This window comes from Ptychodera flava, chromosome 13, assembly GCF_041260155.1.
Source record: "Ptychodera flava strain L36383 chromosome 13, AS_Pfla_20210202, whole genome shotgun sequence".
Taxonomy (NCBI): domain Eukaryota; kingdom Metazoa; phylum Hemichordata; class Enteropneusta; family Ptychoderidae; genus Ptychodera; species Ptychodera flava.
This window is the reverse complement of record NC_091940.1, coordinates 27,613,669-27,625,382: the sequence shown is the minus strand read 5'-3', so window position 1 is coordinate 27,625,382 and position 11,714 is coordinate 27,613,669. Positions and strand designations below refer to the sequence as shown.

The following is an 11,714-nucleotide window of genomic DNA, read 5'->3' as shown; positions in this document are numbered from 1 at the left end:
AAATACACTTCGGATGGCCCTGTCCTGTGACGTACTATGCAACACGGGCTGCCCGCCTCGTACCTACCCACAAGCAACTGCGGTTTTGTGTTGGAGGCGCTGTAGTCTTCTCACCTCACTGTATCTGTGACCTTTGATCTATGTGCTACCTCCATTTTGTTGAGAATGTTCAACAGTGAATTTGAATGATTATACCCTTCGACAAGTGTTTTCAGTTTACGTTCGGTTCGGCGTGAGCGCAGACTTACCATTTAATGCTATCTCTATCATACAAAGGGATAATTGGTTTTACCGTCGGGGGATGATAGTGATACTAAATATAGGTCACAGATTGAGGATGTGTCACTACCATCAACGTTTCAGTCATTTCATCTTAGAAGCCCCAAAGTCCTCGTCACAAATTTGTATTTAATCAGAATGTTATCCACCTAACATAGTCATATAAAAAGCGAATGCTGTAATATCATAATCATTTGACAAACTCCTCGAATATGTTATTGCACAATCATTTTTATTTTCTAAGCAGGAATCAAAATATGTCAGAACTACACATGATGTTTTAGTTCACGGAACTCTGCGTCGGAATCCGAAATTTCCTCATTCGATACAGTGTCAACAAATATTCTATAAAATCAGCCAGTTTACATAGTTAACCTCAAACATGAAAGAAAGAGAAGTAAAGCATAACTAACTTTCATACTACTCCCTGTTAGAATATATATGTATCAAATTTTTTTTAAAAAAGGCCTAATGAATGAAACACTGTACTTCCAACGAACTCTGGCATTGTCACTTTCCCACGGGAACATCATGAATATTGTCGGTTTTAGTTTTCGTTCGCTAGATGTAAATGTAGATGTAAATAGTACACATATGTTTATCTACCATTTGTATAATTATTTACACATTTTTTCATACACATTTATAGATACAGAACGCATATTAACATATAAAATATTCTGTTTCAAATATTACTCATTTGGCACAGCATATTGCCGTGCTCGTGATTGTTCGTCATCTTGCATTTGCTCGATCGATAGCACTTTTGTGTCGCTTAAATATAGGTCTGCGTGAGCGTAGACATTAGTGGAAGGTAAACAAGTACATATCAGACTGGACGACTTGTACCCGAATTGTGTGGATCCGATGTGGGCGGTTGTTTAGACATTGTTGGAGTTACATGCAGCTGTATGGTCTTGGACTGTTGGCAGCACTTCTTTCTTTGTTTATATTGGTGATAACGCACGCCGCCCATAATACCAAAGAACCCTCCAATCATGCCTCCCATGACCCCACCGATCATGCCGCCGACAGCTGGCAAGACAGACGAACAGGCGAGTTAGAAGAACACAAAACCGGAAACGCAGCAACTCATTATTAATGACGTTATTACTGACCCTGCATGTTACGGTGTAAGTAGACTTTAAAAGGAAAAAATCATAAAATACATCCTCGTTCAAGCAAAAATCAAATGCTAAGTAACGAACGCCTGATTTTACAATGTTTTTCTTTCCTTTGTTTTACTTCCGTGTTTACGTAGCTCTAAAAAGTTTAGGGACGGCAGGTAAAAATAGGGTAGGTCGGATTATCGGAACAGCACAACTTTTTTTGTTCGGCCTTAGCAGGAAGTTGGCATGGTTGAAGTCAAGTGCTCCAATCCAGTATCGACTTTGATGTTTTTCAAGGTGGAAAACGGCATTGGACATATAAGGATGTATAAATATGTGAAATGGAAAACCGCGAAGTTTTATTTTGCATAAATATCAATGATAGTGAGAAAAATTGGTAACCATAGTGATTCATACCTAATACTATACCCACTCACTTGCTCTACGTAGATGCCCACGTCCTCACTACATGTGTATCTACAATCCATTACACCGAAAATCAAATCGAAACCAATAATGCTAATCAAGTTGGTAAGCTTTATTTATGCACACTTTACATGGTCACACATCTGGCCAGTGTTCCTGCTAATTATTGCTAAATCTGCAATGCTGTTTCGTTATATTAAAACTGTGATTCAACATTGCAAAGGGCCAGTAACAGTGACATCGCAACGTCGTCGACTAGCAGCCATGTTGGATTTAATCTGGACACAAATCGACGTGCATGAATACGACTTTGAGTTATATTCTTATACCGACTTTGAAGCAAATGACTACAGGGATGTCTAGTTATAGTTGTAGACATGAAAATGTGAAAAGGAATTTACGTGCATATCTATGATATAAACTTACAAACGACCTCAAAAGAGGGATAAAACTGCAGCAAGTGAAAATGAAAACAGTACTGACGAAGGGTTGCACCCGAAACGTCTGCGTTTTCATTCTCTGCGATTTGCAAGTGTTTTATTTCGCGCTGGTCGGTCAATTTTTTACTGAATTTGTTTTAACTTGTTACAGTTATCCTTTGCCTTTTAACAAGTATTTTGTCTCTCGCTGGTCGGCCAATTTTTTACTATGATATATACTTATATGCGCTTATACAAACATCGAAGGAAATTGGTACTGGCATCTTTAAGAAGGCATGCAGACAGATGGACAGACATTTCCGGAATGTTAAGACACGCTGACTTACTGATTTATATGGATGATGCAGAAATTATAGGATTTCTGATAGCCCTGCTTGTTAGATAATACAAGGGAGAAGTAGGCAGGCTGGCAGGGATTCATAAAGATTAGTGCCAATTCATCGATGGCATTAGTTGATTGCAATGAGATTAAAGTTAAAGGTACAAGAACATGACTAAATTCCTGTTCATGGTTTTAATGCAGAAATACGAAGAGCCACGTTAAAGAAAAAACATTGTACCTGAGCTCGTGATAAACTTTCATTTTTTGATGTTCTATCGTCTTTGGAAGAAATGAGCAATTCTTTTCAGGGTCATTTATGCTTCACTTATCTCAGAAAATAGTCAACGATAAGAATGTTTTCTATATATTTAGGTCTACTTTGTTTTAGGCTTTGAAATGGATCATAAGTTGATTTTTAATAGAAATTCCTCTTTTTTATATTTTTGTTGAGAATGATTTTTACAGATTAGCCGTCTTTCAAAAATAATAAAAAAATCTATTTTCAAACTTACACGAACCATCCCCACCACAGTGAGACTCATCCGAACCATCTGGGCAGTGTCTGCTGCGATCGCACCTCAATAAATACGATATGCATTGACCACTGTCACAGCGAAATTCGCCAGAGCCGTAGCAGTCAGAACCATTTGCTGTAAAAAGAACGTCTGGACGATTACGTTGTGTTCCTCTTGAAGTGACTGATGACACCTGACAAATCTTGCAGTCGAGAGAAATAATTATTTGAGCAGATACATTATATAATTTTGCAATATATCGTATGGTGCTTGTCAAGCGAGAGCTCTGTGCTTTTTTGTTGTGCTATTTTAGACGAAGCTCTACTCGAATCCTGAAAAGTGTCCGTGTTATTTCAGTAACGGCGTTCGTGCGTACGACAGTGACATTTCAGGCAATATTCTTATGTGTGATACTTGAGCGAAAACCTAAATAGAAGTGCATTAAGAATAAAATTACGGACTGTATAAAACTATTTATTGGCATCGAAGTCACATTAGAGTGAACAAGCCAAGGGTGACTATTTCTCTTAGTGGTAGTTAAGAGCCAATTTGAAGAAATTGTAAACAAGGGTATTTACAGTCTTTAGAAATGTAAATTTAGTATTTAAAACAAATGTTAGCGGAATAAAATGATTGTAAGAAAAGTGATGCTGTTCGCAACTTCCCATTCATCAGACTTTTAAAGCTACCCCTCCCAATAAGAGCTTTTTCTCCTCTCTGCTTCCACATCTCAAAACTCCCAGTGCCCTTCATAGTTTCATAGTCACGTGACATAGTCACGTGACAGTGATATTACAGCTGCAGCTATTCATGAGTAGCAATATCTCTACATCACACCCAAGGGGCCGGGGCATACTTGAAGTCAGACATTTATCGAACATTTGAGAGAAAATGATGTACTTACGATAGTAGAACAGGAAATAATTAGCCTCAAAGCCTTTGTAAGATTTTGAGGGCCGTGAAGTGACATCAAAGTGTAGACTGGTGTTGAGAGAAAGCTCCACCGTAGTTTCAGTTTGACTGCCGTCTCCACAATACGTGTACTCGGTGATCCCATCTGTCAAGACGAGTACGTCCCCATCGTCACAGCCTGTTTATAAAAGATGTGTAAAAAGACCGTTTCTTTCTCGCTTTTATCCGCTTGATATGTAAACCTGGTGAGTGTTTTGCAAATTTGACTTTAATTAATTTGCTGTTTGGTCTTAACGCGTACACTCCGAAATCACCCTTTTCTTGTTGCATCTCCGGTTTTACAGACACCGAGGAAATCACCCGTGAGAGTAAACTTTTAAAAGCACTTCTGATTTCGATAGGATAGTCGTCTTTTATTTTACATTGACACTTGAAATAAAGTTTCCGTCATCCAAAGAGCAAATGCTTTCCTCACCTCCACTAGGATTGTTGTTATAGATATCGACCTCAGTAAATCTGATCATGATGTTCGTGAAGGGACTCAGAGGAAGGAATGTCAAGGAATACTGCGATGGTGGGACGATCCCATCATGATAAGAACTCGGATAACCGTCGTGTGATTTGATGACTCCTCTGATAGACCCTACGTATGAGGCTGACCCCATTACTGAAATATCAATGAGACAATATTATAAGCCAAGTAAGTGCGGGTAACATTTGACATTTATTTTCAGATTTACAGCATGGTTAACAACAGTTTCTTGGTCTTCTTCTCACTACATGTGGCCAGTACTCAATTTGTTAGCACTGACTGCATACATGTATGTGTGTCCTACATGGTTGGTTTTGATTACAAAATTTGGCGAACTTGAATTCAATTGACAACAATAACATCACATACTGACACTCTGCATTGACAAACGAAAAACTTGGCACTGACTGTGCTGTTGGATGTTTACCAACGAATTGTTGTTGATACATGGAGCAAAAATACATACATACATACATACATACATACATACATACATACATACATACATACATACATACATACATACATACATACATACATACATACATACATACATACATACATACGATGAATAAAAGGCCAATAAATAAATAAAAATAACTAAATATAAGTACAATACACACCATACATACATACATATATATATATATATATATATATATATATATATATATATATATATATATATATATATATATATACAAAATAACAAAACGCAAAAGTATTAGGCTAAGCTTAATATTTTCGAAGTATTGAAATTAACCCTTGATTTATGATGTCAAGTGAGATACTAACAACCAATTATGAATTGACTCACCGTGTAGAGTGCTAAAGATATTTGCATATGTTTGATAGAAAATTATGCGTACAAAGTTGTCCAAAAAGGCATACTTATGCAATAATTTTCTTCATTTAAAAGTATATCCACGAGAACGATATGAGCTTGAATATGATCAACAAACTGATATTATTACATCTGACCTCTGAACAAATGATCAAGCAAATTGGCGTCTTTTTGGAATTTGTTCTCCTCATTCCCTAAGATAGTCTGTGAACTTTATCTAAGTCAACCAGACAGTCAGAAAGACAAACAGAGAGACACACAGACTGCACAGCATACTGCACAGCATAACATGGAAAAGGGTCGTAGGTCGCAGTGCGCCTGAGCGCCCGCACACGACTGAATCTTTCAGTCTAAGCAGCACACACATAGGAAAACAAAACCTAACCAAGAATTAACAGTGAAGAGAAAGCAGATAAAACACTGAGAAAAAAGGGGCAAACGACTGACTTTATTTCAATGAATGCAAATCACAATTGCAAAGATTGTTTGACAAACCTGAAACATCTGGTCCGTAGGTAATGTCAGCCAAACTGCCCTGAAATGATATGTACGTTGCGTAGAATCCTTCATTCGTTCCCGAACTGTCGGACTCAAATACCAAGTACAGCTTGTTACCTGTCGACGTGAAGTCACTTGGAATAGACGAACCCGTGTATGTTGCATGAGACACATACCTGTTTGTGTCAGCGCCGTCGTACACATGTAAAAAATCACGTCCTTTTCAGTTTTAAACATATTAAATGTAAGCTGAAATAGAAAAAGAGTTAATATGCTATTTGTCTTGAATGCTGAAAGTATCTACACATTTCTTATCATTTCATTAGGGTAAAACCCTGATTGTCAAGTTCATGATAAAGAAGTATTCTCGTCAGCTCCCGGATCAATGCCATGATACTTAGTAATTTGTTGTGATATTACCATCCAGCACAGGTGGTCATTGTTTCCCGGTCTACTGCGTTAGTCCATCCTTGTATTGTCAAAATGAATTTTCAGTACACCAACAAAGTGGCTCATGCTTACTGTGTTGAATACATTCACACGCCCGGGGAAATGAGATAAGCGTCAACAATGCTAGACCTATTCTTGCTCTTGTCATACAATAAAACAACAGCATTACTGATCATGGAGGGGACCGCATAATCAGGAACGGACCATTGATATAAGTTATGCATCTGATATTCGTATCTAGCGTAAAATGGAACTAAATCATTAGTCTACAGACATTTAAAAAATCTTCAAAACAAGCTCATTAACATAGAAAGGCCGACTCGGAATACTGATCGACAGGTTGAGCACTTCACTTTCATAGTAAGAATAATATGGGAAATTGATTATTAAAACAGCAGATTGTCAATAAATCATTAATTTGCACATGGAACAGAGGTAAACGAGACTAACAAGGCATGTTTCTGAAATATATATTCCTTTTTTGTCATCCACAAGTCCATATTTTGGTTGATATCAGGCATTCTAGTCTTTAATGAATTAAAGAACTTATAATTAATGATTACCAATCTTTAATTACTGGAAGACAAAGAAGGCCATGTCGTACTAAAAAGTGAGATCTCAGAGAATTACCCGTAAACCTTTTGTTTGAAGGTAGTACTCTACAGATTTGGGTCTTGCGCATTTAACCACTGTAACAAAACAGGAATCGAGCATCATTAGCGGCAAAAGGGTTGCTCGGAAGAGAAAATAAGGGGTGGGGGACAAAAAACAGCTGAGGCTGTTCGGGGGATTGGGCTTGGAAATTCCAGCGAACCATTAAAGGATGGGGGCTTTCACTCAATGCAAATCATGCCCGACCCGATAATCACGCTAAACGGGACAGAAAACATTTCTTTCCTAAACTAGTTTTCTGAGGTTATCAAATGGAAGAGCATTGTTTCTATTGTCGATAATCATTTACATTTTGTAATTGTGGACACTGTAATGCTGACTGTCAGAGTGTGGTAATGAGAAATGAGAGCAACAGATGGCTATCAGTGGTGTACTAAAAAGGTAGAAAATAGGCTGAGAAAGACATTCAGGCAAATAAATCAATTTTAACAGATATACACGATGCTAGTTCTATATTGATTTTTCTATTGTTTGCCTAGCAGACTCTATAACATACATACATACATACATACATACATACATACATACATACATACATACATACATACATACATACATACAGATATCCAGATATCTTCTATGTATGTGAGAGCCTATAGGATATGTTCGTGCTGGTTTGCTCTACATCTTTATGTTGGCGGTGGTTTGACACAGAAAATTTCTTGTCAACAGAGGGGTATCTGAAAATTTTGGCTACCAAATCGATAGAATATTTCCCTCTGCCGTTAATTGTGCTCGTTACCTTAATACGTGCCATACTGCTATGGTACCTTTCACCCGAGAAACAACGTGTTGAATCAGACTGTCGTTCTGGGTCGTGACAGTACTACTAAACAGGCATTCGCACTATATTCACCATCGCAATTGAACAGCAATAGAAGTTAGATAGTAAGCAACTACAGCGACGCTAAAGTGTACAGTACAACTTCGAGCATAGAAGCAAATTAGAATAATAAAACTTACAAGAATTCTGTAGTTCAAGGGCACCTCCACAAGGTAATGGCAATCAGCGTTGTTGCCATAGTTGCCAGGGTAGTTAGGGGAACTGAGCACTCCCCCGACTCCGGCGTAGGTGCCACCACAGTCACCAGTAGCTCGTTGAACTGAAAAGAAACCGTATAGATAACAGATGCTAGTTAGCCATAAGTTGACAAGGAAAAAACAGCGCTTTAATTGGCAAACATCATAGTAAAGCTGGATGTAAACTATAGTACACTCTTACACTAGTCGGCTAATGAAAGAATAATGTGGTATTGTTTCAAAGAACAACTAGATATGAACTGAAAATGCTCACGTCTTTCATTATATATTGCTGTTTTGTGTACATTTAAACTTTTGCCACATGTCTGTAACTTCATTGAAAGTGTTCATGATCAACGTCATGAACAATATTCACCACATCATATCAGATATGCAAATTATAAACTAACTGATATGGAAATGCGAAATGACTTTCAATATTGTTTTACCTGGTATCAACTATGTACATAGCATATTTCACCAACTGTGATCAAGGAAATCCCGGTATATATCCCTAATTAGGAAAGTTCATTAAATATGTAAATGGGAATTGGCTGCAAAAACTGCTTAATGACTTTGAATATTGTTGTATTATAGTATCCTCAATGTACGTAGCAAGTTTCGTCAATCGAGATATATATTCCTATTTAGAATAGTTCATTAAATATGCAAATTAGGAATTTCCTGAGGTTTAAATGCTTAATAACTTCCATTAATGTTGTATCATAGTATCTTCAATGTGCATAGCAAGTTTCATCATCTTTGGTCATGTCAATTCAGATAAATATCCCTAATTAGGAAAGTTCATTAAATATGCAAATTAGGAATTATATTTAATGTCATCCCTTATTACCTTTCACAGTTAATACATGTTGATGTGTTCACCATTTGTAGAAAATCTTATTAAATTGTGTGCCGTCGTTCTCAATGTATATCTGTTTTTTCTAAAATCATTAATTATGCAATCAGCAAAAAGTGTGCAAATGCAAACCACATTTGCTAACTGAATCTATGTACCAGATTTGATTCTGTTCTGATTAGCCGTTTTTGAGATATCGGACCAACAGACAGACAATCAAACAGACATCGCTGCGATATACACTCACGTGTGTGAACACATGAGCTAATAAAATAGGATTTCAATGACGCTTTAGAAGTCGATCACCCAATTTATGAAGTATTAATCGAACTATAGTTGCGGGTTTCATTTTCCAGTATCCGCGCCCTATATTGTAACATTGCCAAGTTTATCATAAGCGGCAATCGCAGGGTTTCACCTGCAGTACAAAAGAAATCCTTATTTCGGTCTGATCTAATATTGTCTCTAGGGTAACAGTAGAAGCCAGCAAAATCAAAGCCTGGAACAAACATTTCGGTCGGTCGGGATTTAGGAGAGATTATCGAACAGCATGACTTCGCAAATTATCACAAACACGGCACATGTTCGGGCTGAAACAGTCCAGTATTTTATTCAAGCTGACAATGACGCTCTGTGAAGTCGGTTTACTGTTGCGGCCATATCATATACAGTATAATATAGGATAACTTTAGCTGAAAGAATTTCACGTCTTTGTAAGCGACGATATCATTAAGAATATCTTAAGCCGATTACAGTCGTCCGATTAAAGTAAATAACCGTTTTTAGTGCTTTCATTTAAGTTTGAGAAAGCAGTTGTGCATATTGCACTTTGAACGACATATTCAGCTGAATCGAAGCGACGCGTTTACCAATATGTAATCTGATTGTTGTGCTTTCGCCGCTGTGACTAATATATGTCACGGGCTTTCACCCACGGCTTGAATAGTAAGTTGTGAGAATAATACAATAGGTAACGTGGAATAAAGCATGGTGCAGTACATTTAGTTCTATATACAGATCTAAATTATTTGAGTGTTCAAGGCTTTCCCTCAAACTGTGATTTAAATAACTTGCTCGGCATCTCAAGCATAAAAGCTTTGGCGTCTTGACAAAAGCGGAGTCGAAAAAAATTCATGAGGACAATTTAAAAACTAATTCAATTTTTTAAAACAAAGAGGATACTGATAATTGATACTGGTCAGAGAAGTCATATCTTTGTGAGCACGACACAAATTTTACAAACGTTTTCAATTCGTTTTTAATTCTCAGCAAAATAAGGTTAGTATTTGGCTGTCTCGTGGTGGAATCGTCCGTCAACCTTCAATACACGGCAGCATGATCGAATAATAATGGCTGTCCTGAAAGGTTCATGGTGTACTGTTACTTGTCACAGGGGTTTTCAAACCGTTTCCATACATAGCGATGTCATCCACTGGACCCTATTGTAAAGTCAATATTTGCATAACACAGACTATTGATATAGGTGCCAGCTAACGTTCGTAAATCACCAGTGAGGTCACCTTCACCTGATTTGACCTGTTCACACGTATAGCGTATCATATTACCGCAGCAAATAATTGGAGAGTTTCCGCATATTACAATGGCGCAGTGTAATTTCTACCGGTCACTTATTCACAAACGGATCATTAGGGTCGATTGACACGTTGTCAGCTTGAAAGATACATACCAAATATATATATGATTTACCTTAATTCTCCCGATATATCCTAAATTTTTGAAACCGGCGACATATTTTGCAAGTCTTGCTATGGAATCCCAGCCACGGATTTTGTAAATTGCTCACTCAGAAAATCGTTCAGTTGAGTTTCCGGCACCAGGTGATATTACACTGATGCCTTTTCGGCGACTAAAAATGTCCTAAACTCCGATTATTAAAACAATCGTAAACGTTGGTTCTCTTGGCAGTGTTTAGATACTTTGTAGCAGGGTTTCGTAAATTAAGTCAGCCATCTTGGCGGTACCATTGCCGGGCCAAACGACTTACCCCTATCGAGCACTCTGGTTTCTATCGTCAACCTTGAATCGGCCTCGGTCTTCAATGCGGTATGTACACTTCGCAAATCACACAACCGAGCGTTTGAAATATAAATAGTACCAGAACCGAGCATGCTACACTCCTTTCCATCTTGCTGATGGAATCGCCCTTTTCTGCACAGTTGTTGACCTTACTACACTTGCTTTCAAGTTAACGGGTCATTAGTGGCAACAGGTATTCAAGAAGTGGCACGCACATGAAACGCGCATGAATATTAGTCACAGTGTGATGACGTCACAAACGCTGTATGGTAACACAGACACCCAGTCACTGCGGCTCTGACTATGTTATAAAGTTCAATAGAAATACTAAATTTTCCCTTTCATTCAATCACTTTTAAGATCCCAGACTGCTTAGTAATTCTGTTCGGTGACGCAAGAGGGGGGGGGGTGTTAAGCTGACAAGATTGTCGGCACTGAGAGAGCATCAGTGGAGTCTTTTCATTTTAGGTGCGATGCTGTCTGACATGTTTTACAACAAATTGGCTGTCACTCAAAAATGTCGTACACTTGTGACAGGTTTTCTAAAGGAAGTATGCGCCTTTCTCAAAGTAGTTTGTGAAAGAAATTAATACTTTAATTTGCTCAAACTTTCCTCTGTGAGACTTTCACAGCATATTTTCTCAAAAATAATTTTTTGCAAAGATTCATTAAATTCACGTAAAGTTTCATAAATTTTTTAACCAAAGATCAAAATATTGGTTGGGTTCACCTTTGCGCATGCGAAGCCGTCGTAGGTTGGGTGAGAAAGAAGTGTAAATTTATCATGCAAATTTATGCA

At 37.6% G+C, this 11,714-nt stretch overlaps 1 protein-coding gene across 4 annotated transcripts; it reads right to left on the bottom strand.

Moving 5' to 3' along the window:
* Window positions 1-388: 388 nt before the first annotated feature.
* Window positions 389-11,164, bottom strand: LOC139148039 (suppressor of tumorigenicity 14 protein homolog). Of its 4 annotated transcripts, none has more exons than XM_070719308.1 (9): window positions 10,884-11,102; window positions 7,963-8,102; window positions 6,958-7,016; window positions 6,400-6,564; window positions 5,875-6,126; window positions 4,479-4,670; window positions 3,996-4,181; window positions 3,089-3,226; window positions 389-1,314 (listed from the first exon to the last, which is right to left on the bottom strand). In XM_070719308.1, exons 6-9 carry the CDS (start codon window positions 4,666-4,668, stop codon window positions 1,109-1,111), a joined length of 720 nt encoding a protein of 239 aa, XP_070575409.1. In that variant the 5' UTR covers window positions 4,669-4,670; window positions 5,875-6,126; window positions 6,400-6,564; window positions 6,958-7,016; window positions 7,963-8,102; window positions 10,884-11,102; the 3' UTR covers window positions 389-1,108. The 4 variants fall into 4 exon arrangements, with proteins under 4 accessions (XP_070575409.1, XP_070575408.1, XP_070575406.1 ...); XM_070719307.1 differs by having other exon boundaries at window positions 6,891-7,016; window positions 10,884-11,086; XM_070719305.1 differs by lacking the exons at window positions 6,400-6,564; window positions 6,958-7,016 and having other exon boundaries at window positions 10,884-11,164.
* Window positions 11,165-11,714: the final 550 nt, after the last annotated feature.